At 47.5% G+C, this 27,461-nt stretch overlaps 1 protein-coding gene across 2 annotated transcripts in view; it reads left to right on the forward strand.

Annotated features, from left to right (window-relative positions):
• The first annotated feature begins 466 nt into the window (after positions 1–466).
• SDK2 (sidekick cell adhesion molecule 2) overlaps positions 467–27,461 on the forward strand; it is a 186,203-nt gene continuing 159,208 nt past the window's right edge. For both annotated transcript variants that reach the window (XM_089685363.1, XM_089685365.1), the window contains exons 1-4: positions 467–564; positions 15,234–15,410; positions 15,644–15,780; positions 24,573–24,720. In XM_089685363.1, coding sequence (XP_089541489.1) covers positions 524–564; positions 15,234–15,410; positions 15,644–15,780; positions 24,573–24,720 — 503 coding nt within the window. In that variant the 5' untranslated portion in view covers positions 467–523. The remainder of the gene's footprint in view (positions 565–15,233; positions 15,411–15,643; positions 15,781–24,572; positions 24,721–27,461) is intronic.

Genomic DNA, 27,461 nt, shown 5'->3' on the forward strand with positions numbered 1-27,461 from the left:
CACCGGGCGCGGGACAAAGACCGCAATGTGTACCGCCAGCCGGAAACAAATACGAAGATTACCACCGAGGGGAAAGGGAAAGCGATTTTATTTGAAAATAAATGTTTATTGTAGAACCCGACACTTTCTGCATGAAAAATTCCTGACAGGCCACTGCAGGGGCTGATCTGCGTCAGTCATTTGTGAACTCATAAAATGGCAGCTGCTAATGGTACGCGGGGCTTTAGAAAACGAAATGTCATTGCGCTGAGGTGTCCGCCTACTGAAATGTGACCCCAACAAGAGCGCCTTCCTGACACCGAGATACAGAGGCTGGATATTTTTTTTTAAAAGCTCTAATAATGCCAGATTCTGAGCACTCCAGTTTTAGTAAATCCCCCCCCCCCTTTGGGATAATCAATCAACTTGTCGTATATAAATTATTGATCTGTACCCCCCCTCCCCCCCCCCTTTTTTTTCAGCTCGTACTCGGATCACCAACCCTCCGACCGACCAGAGTGTTATTAAAGGGACGAAGGCGTCAATGTCCTGCGGGGTGTCACATGACCCCAGCGTCGCCATCAGGTAAGACACACCTCCTGTAACACCCCTTTGCTTTTCTCTGCTCCCACCTGAAACAAAAGACGAGGGATGTGAATGTCAATCATCAACGCCGACTGCGCTACTTGCCTCGCCCTACAGCTGCTGCAAACCTCAGACATGAAATAGGAACAAAGCACATCCCTCTATAGTGTGTCGTTGTCCCAGTCCAGAGCACTGAGTGTCATATCTGTCCGCTGCCTCCTTCCTCTGCTATCAGAGTCACTTCTGACACCAGCAGATAAATGGTGACGGGGGAGGAGCTTCAGCGCATATTCTGTGATTGACAGCTTCAGCTCTGTTCCTGTGTGAAGGGGGAGTGTGTCTCTTCCCTCCAATCAGCTTTCAGAGCTCTCCTCACCTAGCTCTATAGAGTGTAACTTCTTTTCTTCTTTTCTCTGACATCTCAGACAAGCTTTATAAATTCTGGACTTTGAAGGGATGTAGAGAAGAGACAGGTGTAGATAAATGGGTACAACTCATGTTAGGAGGATTTGCTTCATCTCTGTGTATCACCTGAGGCCGGGCACTTCACTGGGTATTAGCGACGGCCGAATACCCCCTCCCCCCCTCCCCGTGTTCGTCTCGAACATTCGAACCTAATGAAAGTTCGACTGCGAACTTCAAACTCAATACAAGTCTATGAGACTCGAACCGCTGCATTCAAAAGTGCCCATGTGGAAGGCCTCTGTGCCAGGTATCGGCCGGAAAATGGGTCTAGGGACTTGGGGACTCGAGGACTCAGGGACTTGGGGACCCGGGGACTCAAGGACTCGGGGACTCAGGGACTCAAGGACTCGAGGACTCAAGGACTCGAGAACTCAGGGACTTAGGGACTTGGGGACTCGAGGACTCAGGGACTCAAGGACTCAGGGACTCGAGGACTCAGGGACTTAGGGACTTAGGGACTTGGGGACTCAAGGACTCAGGGACTCGAGGACTCAGGGACTCGAGGACTCAGGGACTCAAGGACTCAGGGACTCGAGGACTCAGGGACTCGGGGACTCGGGGACTCAAGGACTCAAGGACTCAGGGACTCGAGGACTCAGGGACTCAAGGACTCAGGGACTCGAGGACTCAGGGACTTAGGGACTTAGGGACTTGGGGACTCAAGGACTCAGGGACTCGAGGACTCAGGGACTCGAGGACTCAGGGACTCAAGGACTCAGGGACTCGAGGACTCAGGGACTTAGGGACTTAGGGACTTGGGGACTCAAGGACTCAGGGACTCGAGGACTCAGGGACTCGAGGACTCAGGGACTCAAGGACTCAGGGACTCGAGGACTCAGGGACTCGGGGACTCGGGGACTCAAGGACTCAAGGACTCAGGGACTCGAGGACTCAGGGACTCAAGGACTCAAGGACTCAGGGACTCGAGGACTCAGGGACTTAGGGACTTGGGGACTCAAGGACTCAGGGACTCGAGGACTCAGGGACTCGAGGACTCAGGGACTCGAGGACTTAGGGACTCGAGGACTCAGGGACTCGAGGACTCAGGGACTCGAGGACTCAGGGACTCGAGGACTCAGGGACTCGGGGACTCAAGGACTCAAGGACTCAGGGACTCGAGGACTCAGGGACTCAAGGACTTAAGGACTCAAGGACTCAGGGACTCGAGGACTCAGGGACTTAGGGACTCGAGGACTTAAGGACTCAAGGACTCAGGGACTCGAGGACTCAGGGACTTAGGGACTCGAGGACTCAGGGACTCGGGGACTCAGGGACTCAAGGACTCAGGGACTCGAGGACTCAGGGACTTAGGGACTCGAGGACTCAGGGACTTGGGGACTCAGGGACTCGAGGACTCAGGGACTCGAGGACTCAGGGACTCGAGGACTCAGGGACTTAGGGACTCGAGGACTCAGGGACTTGGGGACTCAGGGACTCAAGGACTCAGGGACTCGAGGACTCAGGGACTCAAGGACTCAGGGACTCAAGAACTCGGGGACTCGAGGACTCAAGGACTCAGGGACTCGAGGACTTAGGAACTTGGGGACTCAAGGACTCAGGGACTCGAGGACTCAGGGACTCGAGGACTCAGGGACTGGGGGACTCAGGGACTTGGGGACTCAGGGACTCGGGGACTCAGGGACTCGAGGACTCAGGGACTTAGGGACTCGAGGACTCAGGGACTTGGGGACTCAGGGACTCAAGGACTCAGGGACTCGAGGACTCAGGGACTTAGGGACTCGAGGACTTGGGGACTCAGGGACTCAAGGACTCAGGGACTCGAGGACTCAGGGACTCAAGGACTCAGGGACTCAAGAACTTGGGGACTCGAGGACTCAAGGACTTAGGAACTTGGGGACTCAAGGACTCAGGGACTCGAGGACTCAGGGACTCGAGGACTCAGGGACTGGGGGACTCAGGGACTTGGGGACTCAGGGACTCGGGGACTCAGGGACTCGAGGACTCAGGGACTTAGGGACTCGAGGACTCAGGGACTTGGGGACTCAGGGACTCAAGGACTCAGGGACTCGAGGACTCAGGGACTTAGGGACTCGAGGACTTGGGGACTCAGGGACTCAAGGACTCAGGGACTCGAGGACTCAGGGACTCAGGGACTCAAGGACTCAGGGACTCAAGAACTTGGGGACTCGAGGACTCAAGGACTTAGGAACTTGGGGACTCAAGGACTCAGGGACTCGAGGACTCAGGGACTTAGGGACTTGGGGACTCAAGGACTCAGGGACTTAGGGACTCGGGGACTCAAGGACTCAAGGACTCAGGGACTCGGGGACTCCAGGACTCGGGGGACTCAAGGACTGGAGGACTCGGGGAATCAGGGACTCAAGAACTCGGAGACTCAAGAACTCGGGGACTAGGGGACTCAAGAATTCGGGGACTAGGGGACTCGGGGACTCGAGGACTCAGGGACTCGAGGACTCAGGGACTTAGGGACTCTGGGACTCGAGGACTCAGGGACTTAGGGACTCGGGGACTCAAGGACTCAGGGACTTAGGGACTCAGGGACTCAAGGACTCAGGGACTTAGGGACTCGGGGACTCAAGGACTCTGGGACTCCAGGACTCGGGGACTCCAGGACTTGAGGACTCGGGGACTCCAGGACTCGGGAGACTGAAGGACTGGAGGACTCGGGGACTCAGGGACTCAAGAACTCGGGGACTAGGGGACTCAAGAACTCGGGGACTAGGGGACTCGAGGACTCAGGGACTTGGGGACTCAAGGACTCAGGGACTCAAGGACTCGGCCATAAAATGGGTCTAGAGACTCGGGGACTCAGGGACTTGGGGACTCCAGGACTCGGGGACTCCAGGACTTGAGGACTCGGGGACTCCAGGACTCGGGGACTCCAGGACTTGAGGACTCGGGGACTCCAGGACTCGGGGACTCCAGGACTTGAGGACTCGGGGACTCCAGGACTCGGGGACTCAAGGACTGGAGGACTCGGGGACTCAGGGACTCAAGAACTCGGGGACTAGGGGACTCGAGGACTCGGGGACTCAAGAACTCGGGGACTCGAGGACTCAGGGACTCAAGGACTCGGGGACTCAGGGACTTAGAGACTTGGGGACTCCAGGACTCGGGGACTCAAGGACTCGAGGACTGGAGGACTCGGGGACTGGAGGACTGGAAGACTCGGGGACTGGAGGACTCAGGGACTCAAGAACTCGGGGACTCAAGGACTCGAGGACTCGGGGACTCGAGAACTCAGGGACTAGGGGACTCAAGGACTCGGGGACTCAAGAACTAGGGGACTAGAGGATTCGGGGACTCGGGGACTCAAGGACTGCCTTGAGGGACAGGAATCAGCAGAAACATTTTTTTAAAAAATACTATTTTTTTTTAACCCCTCGCTCTCCTGAGGTAGGAGCACCAAATGAGGAGTGAGGGATGGGCAGAGTTCTGTAGCCTAGCAGGGGAGATGTGGGCGGAGCTGACAACACCACTTGGGATTTCAGTGCAGCAGGGTCAGCGTTGTCACCCAATCTCTCCCCAAATTCCTGACCCCCCCCTCCACACACTAGATATCGCCCCCCAACCCCAGAAGTCAGTCATTTATCACAACTTTCTACTATAAACCGATAAACTCCAAAATCCTCCTAATTTCCTCTTTTCTTTTTATGCGCAATTCCCTTTCGTTCTAATCAAGCAGAACGCAGGGTCAGCCGGCCCTTCACCCAGCCGGAGCCCCGGAGGAGCCCCAGAGGGGCCCCGGCCTAATTAACAGGAGCTGATTCCTCTCTCACCCATAAATAATGAGGGGAAATTAAACATTCCTAATTGGTGGGCTGACAGCGGGGGGAGGGCGGGAGCCGAGGAACCCGCCGCGAACCCCGTGAAAAATTTAATAGGAGTTAAAAAATTAATCTTCCTTAAGTTCATCCGCGGTGAATGTTTTATTGGGCGATATTAATTCCTCGGAGCGCGACGCATGCATCATTCCGAGCGTCTTCCCATCCTCCGCTCGCCCTTTTTTTGGGGGGGGGATATTGGCTGGGGAGCGGAGGGAGGGAGGACAGCCAGGCCGGTGGGCTGATCAAGGCGTTCTTCTCCAAATTAGTCTGCAGCTCGCAGCTTTCGGGTTTTTGTTTTGGTTTTTTTCCGTTCTTTTCATCATTTCGGCTTGTTGGTCGGTTTTAAATGCGGAAACTACAATAGTTTGAGCGCAATTACATTTTTTTAATTAATTTTTTATTACTTTTTTTTTATTTATTTATATTTCTTTAGCCCGTCTCTCCTTAGAGATTCAAACGTTTCATCTGCTGTTGCGGCGGATGTTGGGGCAGCCATCTTGGGCATGCTCGGTAGGATAGCGTGCTGGGGGCCAATATTCTAGAAAGGACTGAATTGGCCAATCGACCGTAATTATAAAATAATGACAATTCATTTGATGGTAAAATGAAAAAAAAAGTTAAAAAATGTAATGAAAACACGTATTTATTTATTTTTGACATACTGTCCCTGACACCACGCCCCTGACACCACGCCCCTGACACCACGCCCCTGACACCACGCCACTGACACCACGTCCCTGACACCACGTCCCTGACACCAGGTCCCTGACACCACGCCCCTGACACCACGCCCCTGACACCACGCCCCTGACACCACGCCCCTGACACCACGTCCCTGACACCACGTCCCTGACACCACGCCCCTGACACCACGTCCCTGACACCACGCCCCTGACACCACGCCAGTCATGTGATGGCGCTCTGCTGCACTGGTGACAGTATATTTAAGAAATGTGGGAAAAAAAACATTTTATTTAATTTCTTCATTTTCCAAAAAACTGTCACAAAAAAATTACATCTTCAAAAAACTCGCCACGTCTCTTACTAAATACCTCAGACTGCTTTCCAAAAAGTGTCCATTTGGGGGGATTTGTACTGTCCTGACATTTGGGGGGATTTGTACTGTCCTGGCATTTTGGGGGGATTTGTACTGTCCTGACATTTGGGGGGGATTTGTACTGTCCTGACATTTGGGGGGGATTTGTACTGTCCTGACATTTGGGGGGATTTGTACTGTCCTGGCATTTGGGGGGGATTTGTACCGTCCTGACATTTGGGGGGATTTGTACCGTCCTGGCATTTGGGGGGGATTTGTACCGTCCTGACATTTGGGGGGGATTTGTGCTGTCCTGACATTTGGGGGGGATTTGTACTGTCCTGACATTTGGGGGGATTTGTACCGTCCTGACATTTGGGGGGTTTTGTACTGTCCTGACATTTGGGGGGGATTTGTACTGTCCTGGTATTTGGGGGGAGTTTGTCCTGTCCTGACATTTGGGGGGTATTTGTACTGTCCTGACATTTGGGGGGATTTGTACCGTCCTGACATTTGGGGGGTTTTGTACTGTCCTGACATTTGGGGGGGATTTGTACTGTCCTGACATTTGGGGGGATTTGTACTGTCCTGACATTTGGGGGGATTTGTACTGTCCTGACATTTGGGGGCTATTTGTCCTGTCCTGACATTTGGGGGGATTTGTACTGTCCTGGTATTTGGGGGGTTTGTCCTGTCCTGACATTTGGGGGGGATTTGTACTGTCCTGACATTTGGGGGGATTTGTACTGTCCTGGTATTTGGGGGGATTTGTACTGTCCTGGCATTTGGGGGGGTTTGTTCTGTCCTGACATTTGGGGGGGATTTGCCCTGTCCTGGCATTTTCGGGCCTCAAGAAATGAGACCGGCCGTCAGTACATCCGGATTGATTGATTGTCAAATATATATATATCCCACATTTTGTGGATTCTATAACTTTCACACAGAATAAATAATATACACGGATTTGGGTTATTTTTTACCAAAGAAAAGGAGCAGAATACATTTTGGCTGAAATTATGAAGAAAGATTATTTGCAAACATTTTTAACCGATACGAAGAAAAATTTGTTTTTTTTCTAAATTCTGTCATTTTTCCTTTATATAGCATAAAAACAGAAAAAACCCCACACTGGCAGGAACACTGTTGCATGATCAAGCAATTGCCAGTTAAAGTAGCACAGTGCTGAATAGCAAAAATGCCCAGGACATGAAGGGGGTAAAATCTTCTGGAGGTCCAGTTGTCAAGGGGGGGGGGGGGTGATGGTGTATTTTCACTGTTAACTAATAACGATGTTATTGTAGCTTTGAGTGGAAAGTCGTTGTTTGGTGCGACTTTAACACGTTTAACTCATTTGCTGTTCCATGTTTCACGTGTCGTATTTCATTTCAACGGTCATTTCTCCCTCTGCCGTGTCTCCGGCAAAAGTGCTCATTCTTGAAGTTACCAAAATTAAAGTAAAAAAAAAAGGCCAATTCTTGAAGTTACCAAAAGTAAAAGAAAAAAGACAAAAAAGGCCAATTCTTGAAGTTACCAAAAGTAAAGAAACTAAAAAAAGGCCAAATCTTGAAGTTATCAAAATTAAAAGAAAATAGACAAAAAAGGCCAATTCTTGAAGTTACCAAAAGTAAAAGAAAAAAGACAAAAAAGGCCAATTCTTGAAGTTACCAAAAGTAAAAGAAAAAAGACAAAAAAGGCCAATTCTTGAAGTTACCAAAAGTAAAAGAAAAAAGACAAAAAAGGCCAATTCTTGAAGTTACCAAAAGTAAAAGAAAAAAGACAAAAAAGGCCAATTCTTGAAGTTACCAAAAGTAAAGAAACTAAAAAAAGGCCAAATCTTGAAGTTATCAAAATTAAAAGAAAATAGACAAAAAGGGCCAATTCTTGAAGTTACCAAAAGTAAAAGAAAGAAGACAACAAAGGCCAATTCTTGAAGTTACCAAAAGTAAAAGAAAAAAGACAAAAAAGGCCAATTCTTGAAGTTACCAAAAGTAAAGAAACTAAAAAAAGGCCAAATCTTGAAGTTATCAAAATTAAAAGAAAATAGACAAAAAAGGCCAATTCTTGAAGTTACCAAAAGTAAAAGAAAAAAGACAAAAAAGGCCAATTCTTGAAGTTACCAAAAGTAAAAGAAAAAAAGACAAAAAAGGCCAATTCTTGAAGTTACCAAAAGTAAAAGAAAAAAGACAAAAAAGGCCAATTCTTGAAGTTACCAAAAGTAAAAGAAAAAAGACAAAAAAGGCCAATTCTTGAAGTTACCAAAAGTAAAGTAAAAAAAAAAAAAGTGCCAATTCTTGAAGTTACCAAAAGTAAAAAGAACGAAATCGACAACTTTGTTCAACTCCAACGCCCCCAAATAGCTTGCATGGAAGGAACTTTCTTAGAATGGAATACCAATTATATTCTGCGTCTTTTTTTATTTTTCTGCCCTAATACTACGAGGTAACATATGTGTGTGTTGCTGGATTGTACTATATTTGGAAGGCCGTTCAATCGCTCATCCGCCAGGCGTGGAAGTGAAGGTATGAATAGCCCATCTGGAGATCTAGCGGGAATGGAGTCCTGCTGAGTCGAGGCTCCGATCTCGCGGGTAGCACATTCTATATATACATCTATGGATTCACTATCCATATGTATAGAGGCCGGGGAGGAGGAAGAACAGAAAGTCTCGGATTACATTTTCCTCGTTTTAAAACAGAATAATAAAACAATAAAAGTCACCGAGAGCTACAGGCGGCCGATTGTTTTTTATAGTGTATTCAGCACCGTCTCTAATAATGAATTTTATTGGCCCCCATTTGACCAATTATGTATGGAAACATTTTGTTATATATATTCAGTGGGTGCAAAACAAATGCCTGTTGATCCCGCCAGAAATCCAAGTGGCTCCTGACTTCCTATGCATTGTGCAGTGTTATCGCAAAGATGATCAGCCCTTCCCATGTCACCTCTGTAGTATCGAAGGACGTGTTGGTGGAGCGCCGGACCCGCTAACTACACTATATTGCCAAAAGTATCGGGTCGCCGGCCTTTCCACACACATGACCTTTAATGGCCCCCAGTCTTAGTCCGTAGGGTTCAATATTGAGTTGGCCCCGCCCTTTCCACGCACATGACCTTTAATGGCCCCCCAGTCTTAGTCCGTAGGGTTCAGTATTGAGTTGGCCCCACCCTTTCCACACACATGACCTTTAATGGCCCCCCAGTCTTAGTCCGTAGGGTTCAATATTGAGTTGGCCACGCCCTTTCCACACACATGACCTTTAATGGCCCCCCAGTCTTAGTCCGTAGGGTTCAATATTGAGTTGGCTCCGCCCTTTGCAGCTATAACAGCTTCAACTCTTCTGGGAAGGCCCCCCACAAGGTTTAGGAGGGTGTCTATGGGAAGGTTGGACCATTCTTCCAGAAGCACATTTGTCAGGTCAGGCACTGATGTCGGGGGAGGAGGCCTGGCTCGCAGTCTCCGCTCTAATTCATCCCAAAGGTGTTCTATGGGGTTGAGGTCAGGACTCTGTGCAGGACAGTCAGGTTCCTCCACCCCAAACTGGCTCCTCCATGTCTTTATGGACCTTGCTTTGTGTACTGGTGGGCAGTCATGTTGGAACAGGAAGGGGCCATCCCCAAACTCCTCCCACAAAGTTGGGAGCATGAAATTGCTCCCTCCACCAAACTTTACACTTGGCACAATGCAGTCAGGCAAGTACCGTTCTCCTGGCAACCGCCAAACCCAGACACATCCATCGGATTGCCAGACAGAGAAGCGTGATTGGTCCCTCCAGAGAACACGCCTCCACTGCTCTAGAGTCCAGTGGTGGCGTGCTTTACACCACTACATCTGACGCTTTGCATTGCACTTGATGATGGAAGGCTTGGATGCAGCTGCTCGGCCATGGAAACTGCTCTCAGGAGCTCAGTGACTCCAAGCATGGTCCCATGATAGGTGGCCACCTGGGCAATAAGTCCATCCGTGACATTTCCTGGCTACTAAATATTCCACGGTCAGCTGTTAGTGGGATTATAACAAAGTGGCCTACCACTTGGTGGCTGAGTGGCTGTTGTTCCCAGTGGCTTCCACTTTGTTATAATCCCACTAACAGTTGAGCGTGGAATATTTAGTAGCCAGGAAACGTCACGGATGGACTTATTGCACAGGTGACCACCTATCACGGGACCACGCTTGGAGTCACTGAGCTCCTGAGAGCGACCCATTCTTTCACCAATGTTTGTAGAAGCCGTCTGCATGCCTAGGGGCTTGATTGTATACACCTGTGTCCATGGAGGGGATTGGAACACCTGAACCACATGATATGGAGGGGATTGGAACACCTGAATCACATGATATGGAGGGGATTGGAACACCTGAATTACATGATTGGGAGGGGATTGGAACACCTGAATCACATGATATGGAGGGGATTGGAACACCTGAATCACATGATATGGAGGGGATTGGAACACCTGAATCACATGATATGGAGGGGATTGGAACACCTGAATCACATGATATGGAGGGGATTGGAACACCTGAATCACATGATTGGGAGGGGATTGGAACACCTGAATCACATGATATGGAGGGGATTGGAACACCTGAATCACATGATATGGAGGGGATTGGAACACCTGAATCACATGATATGGAGGGGATTGGAACACCTGAATCACTTGATTGGGAGGGTGGGGACAATTCTTTTGGCAATATAGTGTATCATTCTTAAAGGAAGCTCTTTGTCCACCGAGGGGTACCCCTAAGGCTCTGGAGACACGTGTGGCCGGGGGGGGTGGGAGGGGTTGGGCAGTAAAACCAGGCGGCTGAGCTGTGGTTTTATTGCCCTCCTGACTGCAGCCCTAAACACCGTGGCCACATTTCTGTGCTTCACCCATTGGAGGCACTGAAGTTGCACCACTCATATACAAAGCATGCCTGAGGATTATCGCACTCGCGTATCAATAATCTTCTGCTCCAAATGTGTCCAGATCCTGAAAGTGGTGATTGCATCAGAGTATATCCGTGTGGCGGGACTTTATACGCACTTTAGATGGATACAATCGCTTATATACAAAATTGTAAAATCCCCAGATTTCTGTTTTAGACAATAATTACAAAATGATATATCATGGTCGGTGTAACATTTTTATAGTCCTTGAACAGGTGACTTGCAGGGAAATGTATCACTAATTAATCCACATGTTACATTAGGTATAGAAATATTTTGCTTTGAAGTGACATCATTCCTATGGAATAACCCAACGCGCTTTGAACAATTGTCTTCTTCAGGGATGCAAGTGGTGTGTTATATAATCCAAGGACCAACTTCAGCATTAGCCCTGTAAAGTAAAATGTATAGATTGTTGCCTTCACATGACCCACATGGAAGCCCACCAACCCTGATACTGCTGGGGGACAGTTGGAAGGGTTACTAATGATGGCAACGGTTGAATGCTGGTCCAGTCTGTCAGCAACTCTGAGGGCATCATGGATTGAGGATCAGGGAGCTTTCATGTGGGTCTTGTGAAGGAAGCAACCCATACATTTTACTTTACATGGCTAATGTTCTTCTCGGTCCTTGTATCATATAATATACCATCTGCACCCCTGAAGAAGAAAATTGTTCAAAATGTGTTGGAAAGCTCCATAAAATTAATATCACTTCAAAGCAAGATACAGTATATCATGGCTGGTTGGTATGGAGCAACCCTATGCAATTCGAACAATTGTCTTCTTCAGAGGTGCATATAGTACAGTTGTGACCAAAATTATTCAACCCCCACTGAAATTGAGTGTTTTGGCCAGTTTGACATTGCTTTTGATCATTCAGTCATCTTGCTTACATTTACATTAAAGAGGCACTTGTAGGTCAGACAAATATAACATAACAGTTATAATGAAATAACCACAAATGTCTTTTCTGTGCTCACAGCATTATCAGTTTTATTCAACCCCCAAGTGACATTCAATCTTAGTACTTAGTACAGCATCCTTTTACAGTTATAACAGCTTTTAAACGTGAAGCATAGCTTGACACAAGTGTCTTGCAGCGATCTACGGGTATCTTCGCCCATTCTTCATGGGCAAAGGCCTCCAGTTCAGTCACATTCTTAGGCTTGCGCACTGCAACTGCTTTCTTTAAGTCCCACCAGAGGTTCTCAATCGGATTTAAGTCTGGTGACTGCGATGGCCACTCCAAAATGTTCCAGCCTTTCCTCTGCAACCATGCTCTAGTGGACTTGGAGGTATGCTTGGGATCATTGTCCTGTTGAAAGGTCCAACGTCTCCCAAGCCTCAGGTGTGTGACGGACTGCATCACGTTTCCATCCAATATCTCCTGGTACTGAAGAGAATTCATGGTACCTTGCACACGCTGAAGCTTCCCTGTACCTGCAGAAGCAAAACAGCCCCAAAGCATGATTGACCCTCCACCATGCTTCACAGTAGGCAAGGTGTTCTTTTCATCATAGGCCTTGTTCTTCCTCCTCCAAACATAGCGTTGATCCATGGGCCCAAACAGTTCTAATTTTGTTTCATCAGTCCACAGAACACTATCCCACAACTTTTGTGGTTTGTCCACATGGCTTTTGGCATACTGCAGTCGACTCTTCTTATTCTTTGGAGACAGCAAGGGGGTACGCCTGGGAGTTGTGGCACGGAGGCCTTCATTACGCAGTGTGCGTCTTATTGTCTGGGCTGAAACTTCTGTACCCACATCTGACAAATCTTTTCTCAGTTCCTCAGCAGTCACACGGGGACTTCTCTCCACTCTACGCTTCAGGTAGCGCACAGCAGTCGAAGTCAGCATCTTCTTTCTGCCACGACCAGGTAGCGTTTCAACAGTGCCCTTTGCCTTGAATTTGCGAATGATGCTTCCTAAGGTGTCTCTTGGTATGTTTAACATCTTTGCAATCTTCTTATAGCCATTGCCCTTCCTGTGAAGAGAAATCACCTCTTCTCTTGTCTTCCTGGACCATTCTCTTGCCTTCACCATGTTTGTAACCACACCAGTAAATGTCTAGAAGGAGCTGAGTATCACAGTCATTTTAAAGCTGCCTAATTGGTGCTTATTATGCTTGATTGCTGCTCGGTGACATCCACAGGTGTTTTCAATACCTGATGGAAAGCACCTGTATGAACCTCTGTTCTTCAGAGTGGTAGTCTTTAAGGGGTTGAATAATTGTGGCAATGAAGAAACCACATAAGAACCATTTACTACTGTATTACATAAACAATTGATGTCATTTTAGTTGCATTTGGGTAGTTACAACGTCCTTGTAGGATTTGATTCTGAATACAATTCCAAATGTACACTATAGTCCCTAAACCCCTTTACAGCATTGGGGGTTGAATAATTTTGGTCACAACTGTATATCATGTGATACAAGGACCAAATAGAGCATTGGCCATTTAAAGTAAAATGTATAGGTTGCTGCCTTCCCATGACCCACATGGAAGCCCACCAACTCCAATACTGCTAGGGGACAGTTGAAAGGGTTGCTAGCCAAGCCAACAGTTGAATGTTGGTCCAGTCTGTCGGGTTGCTATCCATGCCAACAGTTGAATGCTGGTCCAGTCTGTCGGGTTGCTATCCATGCCAACAGTTGAATGTTGGTCCAGTCTGTCAGCAACCCTGTAGGCCTCATGGATTGAGGATCAGGGAGCTTTCATGTAGGTCTTGTGAAGGAAGCAACCAATACATTTTAATTTACATGACTAATGTTCTTCTTGGTCCTTGTATCATATAATATACCATTTGCAGCCTGAAGAAGACAATTGTTCAGAATATGTTGGATAGCTCCATATGAATAATGTCACATGGCTGGTTGGTATGGAGCAACCCTATGCAATTCGAACAATTGTCTTCTTCAGAGGTGCATATAGTATATCATGTGATACAAGGACCAAATAGATCATTAGCCATATAAAGTAAAATATATAGGTTGCTGCCTTCCCATGACCCACATGGAAGCTCACCAACTCCATTACTGCTAGGGGACAGTTGGAACGGTTGCTAGCCATGCCAACAGTTGAATGTTGGTCCAGTCTGTCAGCAACCCTGAGGGCCTCACAGATTGAGGATCAGGGAGCTTTCATGTGGGTCTTATGAAGGCAGCAACCCATACATTTTAATTTACATGACTAATGTTCCTCTTGGTCCTTGTATCATATAATATACCATTTTCACCCCTGAAGAAGACAATTGTTCGAAATGCATAGGGTTGCTCCATACCAACCAGTCATGGTATCTTGCTTTGAAGTGACATTACTCATATGGAGCTTTCCAACACATTCCAAACAATTGTCTTCCAACACATTCCAAACAAACCAACAGTTGAATGCTGGTCCAGTCTGTCGGGTTGCTAGCCATGCCAACAGTTGAATGCTGGTCCAGTCTGTCAGCAACCCTGTAGGCCTCATGGATTGAAGATCAGGAAGCTTCCATGTGGGTCTAGTGAAGGCAGTAACCCATACATTTTAATTTACATGACTAATGTTCTTCTTGGTCCTTGTATCATAATATTCCATTTTCACCCCTGAAGAAGACAATTGTTTGGAATGTGTTGGAAAGCTCCATAAAATTATTATCACTTCAAAACAAGATATATCTCTAACTAATGTAACATGTGGAATAAATAGTGATACATTAGTTATAGATATATCTTGAATGGAAGTGGCATTAATCCTGTGGAGTGACCCGTCGCGTTTCGAGCAATTGTCTTCTTCAGGGATGCATATAGTATATCATATGATACAAGGACCAAAGAAGGACATTGACCATGTAAATTAAAGTGTATAGGTTGTTGCCTTCACATGACCCACATGGAAGCCCACCAACTCCGATAATGCTAGGGGACAGTTGGAAGGGTTACTAGTGATGCCAACGGTTGACTGCTGGTCCAGTCTGTCAGCAACTCTGAAGGCCTCATGGATTGAGGATCAGGGAGCTTTCATGTGGGTCATATGAAGGCAGCAACCCATACATTTTACTTTACATGGCTAATGTTCTTCTTGGTCCTTGGATTATATAATATACCATTTTCACCCCTGAAGAAGACAATTGTTCAGAATGTGTTGGATGGCTCCATATGAATAATGTCACTTCAAGGCAAGATACAGTATATCCTGGCTGGTTGGTATGGAGAAACCCGAGCTTACCTTAGAGCGCTCACTTTTATTATCTCACCATACTTTAATTACCCCATTCTTACCCAATGGAACCCCTCTTGGGTGGAGCACCGCTCCCTCATTTCTTGTCCTGAAGCCCAATCTTTACTCTTCTGGACGGGACCTCATCCAATCAGCCGCCACCACTGACCACTACGACAAGCCGTATCTGATTCCGCCGGCGTCTCGTCTTCCTCTCTTCCAGGTACATTTGGGAGAAGGACGGGAGCGCGCTGAGTGTGGAGAACTTACCCCGGATCAAGATGGACAAGAACGGCACCTTACACATCTCCCAGACCTGGTCCGGGGACATCGGGACCTACACCTGCCGCATCCTGTCTGTAGGGGGCAACGACTCGAAGAGCGCTTACCTGCGGGTCAGGTGAGATCCTACAGCTCCCTTCATTATACATGTGACGTCCCAGCTCATTATACGAGGTAATATCTGGGTTTGCAGAGGCGTTTGGTGCGCACAGAGTGGATCTCTACCCTTTGTGAGTATTGAGGAATAGATTGTTTTTTGTTCGTTTTCTCAGGTTTGGAATTCAGACGATTTCTGTGGTTTTCTTGCTGTTGTCGGCTTCAGCAGATATTTTTTTTTTTTTCATCTTCCAGGCAACTCCCTCATTCTCCCGAGAACCCCATCGCCTTGCTGAGCACCACAGAGCCGAGATCTATCAACCTTTCCTGGGCCAGACCCTTCGATGGGAACAGCCCGCTGATCCGCTACATCCTGGAGGTCTCTGAGAACAGTAAGTGTATGGAGGATCTACGAGACACCTCCAACCCGAGGACCTCCCAACACACAGCCAACCCACCACATGGAAGGCAACAATGCTTCCAGGTCCAAGCGGCACCTTCCATGTATGGTGGCCATACACACTGAGATAAATGATCCCCAGTGATCAGACTGTACATTGTAACTTTGTAGGAGGAGGAAGCATTTCCTCAGTCTCTCCTCCCCCAGTGATCAGACTGTACATTGTAACTTTGTAGGAGGAGGAAGCATTTCCTCAGTCTCTCCTCCCCCAGTGATCAGACTGTACATTGTAACTTTGTAGAAGGAGGAGGCGTTTCCTCAGTCTCCCCTCCCCCAGTGATCACACTGTACATTGTAACTTTGTAGAAGGAGGAGGCGTTTCCTCAGTCTCCCCTCCCCCAGTGATCACACTGTACATTGTAACTTTGTAGAAGAAGGAGGAGTCATTTCCTCAGTCTCCCCTCCCCCAGTGATCGGACTGTACATTGTAACTTTGTAGAAGGAGGAGGAGGCATTTCCTCAGTCTCCCCTCCCCCAGTGATCAGACTGTACATTGTAAGTTTGTAGAAGGAGGAGGAGGCGTTTCCTCAGTCTCCCCTCCCCCAGTGATCAGACTGTACATTGTAACTTTGTAGAAGGAGGAGGCATTTCCTCAGTGATTGCGCCATCTTTGAGTCGGCATCTCAGTCCGGGAAGTAGACGGTGACCCCGGATGATGCCTGAACAAAGATGGCGCCGTCCTTCCAATGAGAAAAGCAGATGGCGGCGTTGTCAGGGGGAGTCCTGAGGGAGGAAGTCTTTATCATCGATCGATGGGATGACAGGTCGACTTTACCCAGTAAATGGCCAACACATTCCTCCTCCTTGTGATTTTATTCCCATCACTTGTACAGCAGAGATTACTGCGGCAATTCCCCGGGAGGGGTCAAAGGTCATATTTTTTACTAGAACCCGCGGCGTCCGCTCGCCTTAATCATATTATTTGTGCCGCCGCCGCCGTTACATCCCCTCCCCCGCTCCCTCCCCTCCCCCCAGCAAATTGAATTTTTCCCTCTTTATGGCACCCCGGCTCACTTGGTATGAAAGACGCGGCTCCCGGTGACATCGCGCTGCGGAGATAAGCACGTCCTGCAGATAGATGGCTTAGCATGAAGACACGGCGCCGAATAACAAACCGCGCCGCCGCGCTAACCCTTCCCGGGCCGGATTAAAGGGGAACGGCGGGGAAATGGGGGACAAATGCCGCGCTAACCCTTCCCGGGTCAGATTAAAGGGGAACGGCGGGGAAATGGGGGACAAATGCCGCGCTAACCCTTCCCAGGACGGATTCCAGGGGAACGGCGGGGAAATGGGGGACAAATGCTGCGCTAACCCTTCCCGGGCCGGATTCTAGGGGGAACGGCGGGGAAATGGGGGACAAATGCTGCGCTAACCCTTCCCGGGTCGGATTAAAGGGGAACGGCGGTGAAATGGGGGACAAATGCCGCGCTAACCCTTCCCGGGTCGGATTAAAGGGGAACGGCGGGGAAATGGGGGACAAATGCCGCGCTGACCCTTCCCAGGACGGATTCCGGAGGAACAGCGGGGAAATGGGGGACAAGTGCACCATTGACCCTTCCCAGACCGGATTCTGGGGGAACAGCGGGGAAATGGGGAACAAATGCTGCGCTAACCCTTCCCGGGTCGGATTAAAGGGGAACGGCGGTGAAATGGGGGACAAATGCCGCGCTGACCCTTCCCGGGCCAGATTCCAGGGGAACGGTGGGGAAATGGGGGACAAATGCCGCACTAACCCTTCACGGGCCGGATTCCAGGGGAACGGTGGGGAAATGGGGAACAAATGCCACGCTAACCCTTCCCGGGTCGGATTAAAGGGGAACGGCGGGGAAATGGGGGACAAATGCCGTGCTGACCCTTCCCGGGTCGGATTCCAGGGAAACGGCGGGGAAATGGGGGACAAATGCCGCACTAACCCTTCCCGGGCCGGATTCCAGGGGAACGGCGGGGAAATGGGGGACAAATGCCGTGCAGTTCAAAGAAAGAAAAAAAACATTTCTCGGTTCATTGATCTGCGTCCGTAGGAGCCGACACCGGGGATGCCGACTCCTTTCTTCCGGCACCACAACTTGTACGGGGCCTGTGGGGGGCTGACTCTGCTCAGCCAGCGTTGTGATCCAGATAGCCACAGAATAACCAGAGCCTCCTCCTCCTCTACAGCTTGGTCTGGGACACGCCCCTTTCATCTGCTGATTGGACGGAGGATGAGCAGCTTGAATCATCACTGCGCTATCTCTGATCTATCCTCCTGTCAGCAAGCTTCCAGGGTTAGACTGAATATATCCCCTTCTCCAAAAATAATCCATACTCCTCCGCTACCTAAAGGCCATTTCATCTGTGCTTCTTACTGTGTTTTTCCATCTCCTCGTCATGTCCTCTGGAAGCTTCCAAACCTCCCCCCCACTTCCTTCTGTTTGGTATGAGCCATGCAGGTTGGCTGCGGTCATGTGCACTACACATCCCATAGTCCCAAATCCATAGTCCCTAGTCCATATCTCCAAAGTCCCAAATCCTTTATCTATAGCCCTATCATCCTCAGTCTTTAGCCCCATAGCCCATAGTCCCAAATCCATAGTCTACAGTCCCATAGTCTATACCCCCATAGTTCATAGTCCCATAGTCTATACCCCCATAGTTCATCATCCCATAGTCTATACCCCCATAGTCCCATAGTCTATACCCCCATAGTCCCATAGTCTATACCCCCATAGTTCATAGTCCCATAGTCTATACCCCCATAGTCCCATAGTCTATACCCCCATAGTTCATAGTCCCATAGTCTATACCCCCATAGTTCATAGTCCCATAGTCTATACCCCCATAGTCCCATAGTCTATACCCCCATAGTTCATAGTCCCATAGTCTATACCCCCATAGTTCATAGTCCCATAGTCTATACCCCCATAGTTCATGGTCCCATAGTCTATAACGCTCTGTCCCTGTCTCCCAATTGGTAGTTCCCATCAGGCATCAAGGTGACAACGCTCTGTCCCTGTCTCCCAATTGGTAGTCCTCATCAGGCATCAGGGTGACAACACAGGAACCCAATTGGGAGACAGGGACAGAGTGTTGTCACCCTAATGCCCAATGGGGACTACCAAGGGGTCAGTTCAGCACACGCTATGCAGGGCATGGTGCAACCATCGATGGAGTGCGTACCGATATGAAGTCACATATCGGGGAGACAGGGACAGAGCGTTGTCACCCTATAACAGGAAGTGCCTGAACAAGGACCCCCCATGGCAGGATCACCAGGGATTATTATGAAAGCTGCAGATTTCACTTTAATCTCCTATGGGAATTGAGCGATGGGGGTTGGATCTGCTCGGTCAGACGAACGATCCCACTACAGGCAGCGGTAGGATCTGTCGCAGTAGAAGATGTCTGTTGACACCCATCACCGCCGTCTGTTTTAAATAAAGCCGGATTTTTCTTTTTCTTTGTAAATGCGGCGAGTGCACCTGCCTGCCGGCTCCTGGGCTCCAGGATGGGGAAGGTCTTGGGGGACTCGGCTGGGCCCCGGCCGCCCGTCTGCCGAGGAGCCACGACGGGGTTAACCCAAGCCTCGTCTTATTTGCAGGCATCTCTGTTGGCTTGCGAGTCGCATTCCATATTTATGAGGCTCCTTCAGAGGAATTCAGCGTCTCCTTCGCCTGCCTGCGCATATCATATGCAGATCTGATATCCCTCTTACACCCCAAAGGATTGAACCCCCAGAGCCGCCCCCTCCTGATTTCCATACACCGTAGACCTCATTTATCTTCCGCCGTAACATCCGTGAGGAAACAATCTAACAAGATGCCTTGTTTTTCCTGTGTCATTGGAATGCCCCCGTCAGGGAAGGACGTGCCGATACGGGGCCGAGCGCAGGTGCTGAAGTGGACCTGTTATGCCGATGAGAGCGCCGGGCCGCCGGAGCCAACCTGCCTGCCGATTCCTGAAACGGAACCAATCCCCTCCCCCCCCTCCTCCTCCTCCTCAGGGTGTCCACATGTGAAGTTGTGAAATGTCACTTTTTATGTCGTTCTTGTTGATACTTCGCTCTTCTAAACGCTACATTGTATACAAGTCTGGGAATCTCTAGTGGCCCCTATCCTGGGAATAGGGGCAGAAACTTTGTCCTGCGGAGTCACCCCTTGTCTCCGCCTCCCTACCCACCTTCAAGTACTGATCCTTAGTTTCACCCCCTACCCACCTCTGAGTACCGCCCCCCCCCCCCCCCAAGGGAACACAGAACCAAGTATCATTTTATAGGGATGGTTGTAGCAATTTGTGTGGAATTTGTTAATGATAACAAGAAAAGCAATAAAACAGATCCCCTGCAGCCAGCAACCCCCCCCCCCCGCAACTATAGATCCCCTGCAGCCAGCAAGCGGCCCCCGGCAACTATAGATCCCCTGCAGCTGGCAACACCCACCCACGAAAGCATAGATCCCCTGCAGCCAGCCCCCCCCCCCCCACAACAATAGAGCCCCTGCACCAATAAACCCCCACAGCAACAATAGACCCTATCCAGCAGCAACTGATCTCCCAGCAACCATAGATCCCTTGGCAGCCAGCAAACCCCCCCTCCCACAACCATTGGTCCCCTGCAGCCAGCAACCCCCACCCCCTGCAACCATAGATCCCCTGGCAGCCAGCAAACCCCCCCTCCCACAACCATTGGTCCCCTGCAGCCAGCAAACACCCACAGCAACAATAAACCCTATCCAGCAACAGCAGATCACCCAGCAGCCAGCAACCATAGAACTCCTGCAGCCAGCAACCAGAGACCCCCCAGCAACAATAGACCCTATCCAGCAGTAACAGATCTCCCATCAGCCAGCAACCATAGATCCCATGCAGCCAGAAACAAGAAATCCACCAGCAACAATAGATCTCCCCAGCAGCAACAACAGATATCCCAGCAGCCAGCAACAAATTACTCCTCCCCTCAAAAAACATAAGACCCCCTAGCAACAATAGATCCCCAACCAGCAGCAATAGAACCCAAGCAACAATAGATCCCCATGCAAATATAGATCCCCTCCGGCAACAATAGATCCCTCAGCAGCCAGAATCAACAGACCCTCAGCCCAGCACAGCCCGGCATCCCTTGTCATTACATAAATTCAGTGCTGGAGGTGCCGGTTCCTGCTGAAAAAAAGCCCTGCCTATATCTATCTATTTATCTTTCAATCGATCTATTGATCAATCTATCAATCTATCAATCTATCGATCTATCAATCAATCGATCTATCAATCTATCAGTCAATTGATCTATCAATCAATCTATCTGTCTTTCAATCTATCTTTCAATCTATCTATCAATCAATCTATCAATCTATCTCTTTCAATTTATCTTTCAAACTACCTATCAATCAATTGATCAATCAATCTATCTATCTTTCAATCTATCTTTCAAACTGTCTATCAATCAATCTATCAATCTGTCTTTTAATCAATTATCTATGTCTTTCAATCTGTCAATTGATCTATCAATCTGTCTTTCAATCTATCTTTCAAACTGTCTTTCAATCTATCAATCAATTGATCAATCAATCAATCTATCTATCTTTCAATCTATCTTTCAATCTGTCTTTCAATCAATCAGTCTATCAATCAATCGATCTATCAATCAATCTATCTATCAATCTGTCTTTTAATCAATTATCTATGTCTTTCAATCTATCAATTGATCTATCAATCAATCTATCAATCTGTCTTTCAATCTATCTTTCAAACTGTCTTTCAATCTATCAATCAATTGATCAATCAATCTATCTTTCAATCTATCTTTCAATCTGTCTTTCAATCAGTCTATCAATCAATTGATCTATCAATCAATCTATCAATCTGTCTTTTAATCAATTATCTATGTCTTTCAATCAATTGATCTATCAATCAATCTATCAATCTGTCTTTCAATCTATCTTTCAAACTGTCTTTCAATCTATCAATCAATCAGTCTATCAATCAATTGATCAATCTATCTATCTATCTATCTATCTATCTATCTATCTATCTATCTATCAATCTGTCTTTCAATCAATCTATCAATCAATCAATCTATCTATATATCAATCTATCAATCAATCAGTCTATCAATCAATTGATCAATCTATCTATCTATCTATCAATCTGTCTTTCAATCAATCTATCAATCAATCTATCTATATATCAATCTATCAATCAATCGGTCTTTCAATCTATTTATCAATCAATCTATCAATGTATCTATCTATTGATCTATTGATCTATGTGCAGTACTGTGCAAGAGTCTTGAGGCCCATACACACAATAAGCAGATTGTACGAACATTTTCATACAAGGATCAATCATCCAATAATCGGATCGTTAGTACACGGCTTTCGAGAGCCGATCATGACAATACACGGGACAATATCCGAAGGGACAAGCATGACATATTTTCTCGTACAATTTCCGTTTAATCAGTAGAGCATTCATCCGAAACTACAACACCGAGACATGACACCACTGTGGACATCGTATTCAGACGTACGAGAATTTTCAGAAGTTGAATAACTTCATTTTCCATATGGAGACTAAAATGCAAAAAATAAAATGGTCGATCATTTGTCTGATATTCTCATCGTCTGTACTGGGCTGTAAATGAAGAACACGTCAGAAATCGAAGTGTTAATAGTTTATTTTTATCAATTAACAAAATGGGAAGTAAATGAAGAGAAATCCAATCAATATTTGGGGTGTCCGCCCTCTGCCTTCTCCTGGATAGACTTGCACACAGTGAAGGAACTCGGCAGGTTGGTTGTCCTATGTACATCTTAGAGGACTAAGCCCAGATCTTCTGTGGATGTCGGCCGCCTCCAGTCCTTCTGTCTCTTCATGTCATCCCAGATAGGCTCCATGATGGTGAGATTAGGGCTCTGTGGGGGCCAAACCATCACTTCCAGGACTCCTTTTTCTTCTTTACCCTGAAGATACACGATATTGCTCCAAGTATTGGGCCGCCGGCCTTTCCACACACATGACCTTTAATGGCCTCCCAGTCTTAGTCCGTAGGGTTCAATATTGAGTTGGCCCCGCCCTTCCCACGCACATGACCTTTAATGGCCCCCCAGTCTTAGTCCGTAGGGTTCAATATTGAGTTGGCCCCGCCCTTTGCGCCTATAACAGCTTCAACTCTTCTGGGAAGGCCGTCCACAAGGTTTAGGAGGGTGTCTATGGGAAGGTTGGACCATTCTTCCAGAAGCACATTTGTCAGGTCAGGCACTGATGTCGGGGGAGGGGCACTGATGTCGGGGGAGGAGGCCTGGCTCGCAGTCTCCTCTCTAATTCATCCCAAAGGTGTTCCATGGGGTTGAGGTCAGGACTCTGTGCAGGACAGTCAAGTTCCTCCACCCCAAACTGGCTCCTCCATGTCTTTATGGACCTTGCTTTGTGCACTGGTGCGCAGTCATGTTGGAACAGGAAGGGGCCATCCCCAAACTCTTCCCACAAAGTTGGGAGCATGAAATTGTCCAAAATGTCGCCTTAAGAGTTCCCTTCACTCGAACTAGAGGGCCAAGTTCACACCCTGAGGAACAACCCCACACCATAATCCCCCCTCCACCAAACTTTACACTTGGCACAATGCAGTCAGGCAAGTACCGTTCTCCGGGCCACCGCCAAACCCAGACATGTGCATCAGATTGCCAGGCAGAGAAGTGTGATTGGTCACTCCAGAGAAGACGTCTCCCCTGCTCTAGAGTCCAGTGGCGGCATGCTTTACACCACGGCATCCGACGCTTTGCATTGCACTTGGTGATGGAAGGCTTGGATGCAGCTGCTCGGCCATGGAAACCCATTCCATGGAGCTCTCTACACACTGTTGTTGGGCTCATCTGAAGGCCACACCAAGTTTGGAGGTCTTTAGCTATTGACTCTGCAGACAGTTGGCGACTTCTGCGCACTGTGCGCTTCAGCATGCGCTGACCCCGCCCTGTCATGTGACGTGGCCTACCACTTGGTGGCTGAGTGGCTGTTGTTTCTAGTTGCTTCCACTTTGTTATAATCCCACTAACAGTTGAGCGTGGAATATTTAGTAGCCAGGAAATGTCACGGATGGACTTATTGCCCAGGTGGCCACCTATCACGGGACCACGCTTGGAGTCACTGAGCTCCTGAGAGGGACCCATTCTTTCACCAATGTTTGTAGAAGCAGTCTGCATGCCTAGGGGCTTGATTGTATACACCTGTGTCCATGGAGGGGATTGGGCACCTGAATCACATGATATGGAGAGGATTGGAACACCTGAATCACATGATTGGGAGGGGATTGGAACACCTGAATCACATGATATGGAGGGGATTGGAACACCTGAATCACATGATATGGATGGGATTGGAACACCTGAATCACATTATATGGAGGGGATTGGAACACCTGAATCACATTATATGGAGGGGATTGGAACACCTGAATCACATGATTTGGAGGGGGTTGGAACACCTGAATCACATGATTTGGAGGGGGTTGGAACACCTGAATCACATGATTGGGAGGGGATTGGAACACCTGAATCACATGATATGGAGGGGATTGGAACACCTGAATCATATGATTTGGAGGGGGTTGGAACACCTGAATCATATGATTTGGAGGGGGTTGGAACACCTGAATCACATGATATGGAGGGGATTGGAACACCTGAATCACATGATTTGGAGGGCGGGGACAATACTTTTGGTAATATAGTGCTCTGATTGTGTAATCTTTGCTCCTAGGTGTCCCGTGGACCGTTCTCTTTGCAAATATGGACCCGGACTACTCCTCCCTCGTGGTGAAGAACCTCACCCCGGCTCGCTCCTATCAGTTCCGCCTCTGCGCTGTGAATGATGTTGGCAAAGGGCAGTTCAGCAAAGAAACGGAGAGGTAAGACTGTCACCCCTATAGAATGGGAAGGGGGATGGGGGGGGGGTGTCATTGTCGCTGGATCTCCAGAAGGCGTCCAACTCCGCGGGGAATCGTAGATTGGAATTATCGGAATGTTGTCACGCAGAGGGATCAATGAGAAGAGAATAAAAAGGAAAAGCAGAAATTAGGATCATCCAGGAATCTTACACATGAGTAGAGCAACGCGTTTCGGGGGCTTGAAAGTGCCTCTTCATCAGGGCAAGCAGTAATGTCAACAATATATATTTATTAAATCAGACTGTGAACTCCAACCCCCCAAAATTTGTATCTGTACCCCCTGCCCCCCCAATCACTCCGCCTGCAGCATAGCATACTATATCAGCGCTCCTCCATAGGAAAGTATTATCTGTCATCTGTAAAGCCATCTATACATTGGTGTAGTACAGTATTCACCCAAATTATGTCAGGGCTAGTAGACTCCAATGTCTCAATAAAGAGAACCTGTCACATCATACTATCACATGGGGGGGGGGGCAAGATTTGCAAAAAAAAAAAAAATAATAATAATAAATGCAGTTTTTTTTCACCAAATATCTGTGCATTTATTAATATCATGAATTAATTTTTTTTCATATTTTTATATTATTTATTTTATTATTTACATATTTATTTATTTCAAGGAACTTAAATAGCGCCGTCAATGTATGCAGCGCTTTACATATATTTCCATTTATATTGTACATTCACATCAGTCCCTAACCCTCGAGGGGCGTACGATCTAAGGTCCCTAACTCACATCCATGCATACACATACTAGGGGCCAATTAATCTACCAGCATGTCTTTTTTTTTTTTCTTTAATATTTCTGTATAATTTTTTATTCTCAAAAGGTTGACTTTCGGTTTTTAAGTAAAGGGTTGCATGCTCATTTGCAAAAAATAAAATAAACAAATGCATGTTTTTTTTTTTTTTAGTAAATGTATGTGCAATTATTATTATTAATATTATTATATACTTCATTTTTATATATTTTTTTTTTTATAAATTTATATCTTTTTTTATTCTCAAAAGGTTGACTTTCGGTTTTTAAGTAAAGGGTCGCATGCTCATTTGCAAAAAATAAAATAAACAAATGCATGTTTTTGTTTTTTTCTAGTATATGTATGTGCAATTATTATTATTAATATTATTATATATTTCATTTTTATATATTTTTTTTTTTATAAATTTTTATATCTTTTTTTATTCTCAAAAGGTTGACTTCCGGTTTTTAAGTAAAGGGTTGCATGCTCATTTGCAAAATAAATAAATAAATGCACGTTTTGATTTTTCTTTTAGTAAATGTATGTGCAATTATTATTATTAATATTGATATTATTATAGATTTTTCATATTTATAATTTTTTTATACATTTTTATATCTTTACTTTTTTTTTTTTTTTTTTTTGCAAAAGGTGTGCTTAGTTTTTAAGCTGGGGCTTATCTTCAAAGGCCGGCTCCGGCGTCTCTTCTTACCCCAGCTAGACCAGAATGCGCATATCTCAGGGATGCTGCAGCTGCTGCGGTCCTAAGAGAAATGCAGGAAGGCGGTATTGGAACATAAGAGAGCCATTGTTCTCCATTGTTCTGTTCTCGCGAAAACATCATCCCGCATTCCTCTTCTTTTTTTTTTGCTTTTCTTTTTTTTTTTTTTTTGCTTTTCTTTGCAGGTGTACCTAGGGAGCCAATTACACGGGGAGTGACTTTGTTAGGCATAATCAGTTGTTGCAGCGACAAATGTTAAACAGAATATCTAATAGATCTTGTTGTTCAGATGGGCTGCCGGGGCCCTTTGAAGTCCGGTTAGCTCCCCAGCAGAGCAGCCTGTTGTACTATCCCCCCTCCCCCGTCCTGTGATAAGTGAAAAGGTTCGGCACTGTGAAGCTTTTCTCGGCGGATTATCCGGAAAATTCCTGAGCTGGCGATTTGGGGAGTGGAGAAACGCATACATTATACTCGGCACAGCCAACGGCATCTCTCTCCTGGTTCTGGAACCCTTAGGCCCGTTCTGTGCCGGAGGAGTGTGAGCAAGGGAACGTCTTATGGCGAATCCAGAAAGAGAAACATGGCGGCTGATGACAAGTCAAAAAGTCCAATGGTGGCCGTGAAACGTGGTGGGCAGCAACAAGTCAGAAAGTCCAATGGCGGCCGGCGACAAGTCAGAAAGTCCAATGGCGGCCGTGAAACGTGGGGGCCGGTGACAAGTCAGAAAGTCCAATGGCGGCCCTGAAACGTGGCGGCCGGCGACAAGTCAGAAAGTCCAGTGGCGGCCATGAAACGTGAAAAGGAGGAACAGGATGAGCCCTGCCAGAGCCCTACAAAATGACCTCCAGCAGGACACTGGTGGGAATGTCTCTGACCAAACAATCAGAAACAGACTTCATGAGGGTGGCCTGAGGGCCCGACATCCTCTAGTGGGCCCTGTGCTCACTGCCCGGCACTATAGAGCTGGATTGGCATTTGCCATTGAACCCCAGAATTGGCAGGTCCACCACTGGCACTCTGTGCTTTTCACAGATGAGAGCAGGTTCCCCCTGAGCACATGTGACAGACATGAAAGGGTCTGGAGAAGCCGTGGAGAACGTTCTGCTGCCTGTAACATGGTTCAACATGACTGTTGTGGTGGTGGGTCAGTGATGGTCTGGGGAGGGATATCCATGGAGGGACACACAGACCTCTACAGGCTAGACAATGGCACCCTGACTGCCATTAGGTATCGG

Source organism: Staurois parvus, unplaced genomic scaffold, assembly GCF_062004578.1.
Source record: "Staurois parvus isolate SC_StPar_1 unplaced genomic scaffold, SC_StPar_1.0 ptg000373l, whole genome shotgun sequence".
Taxonomy (NCBI): domain Eukaryota; kingdom Metazoa; phylum Chordata; class Amphibia; order Anura; family Ranidae; genus Staurois; species Staurois parvus.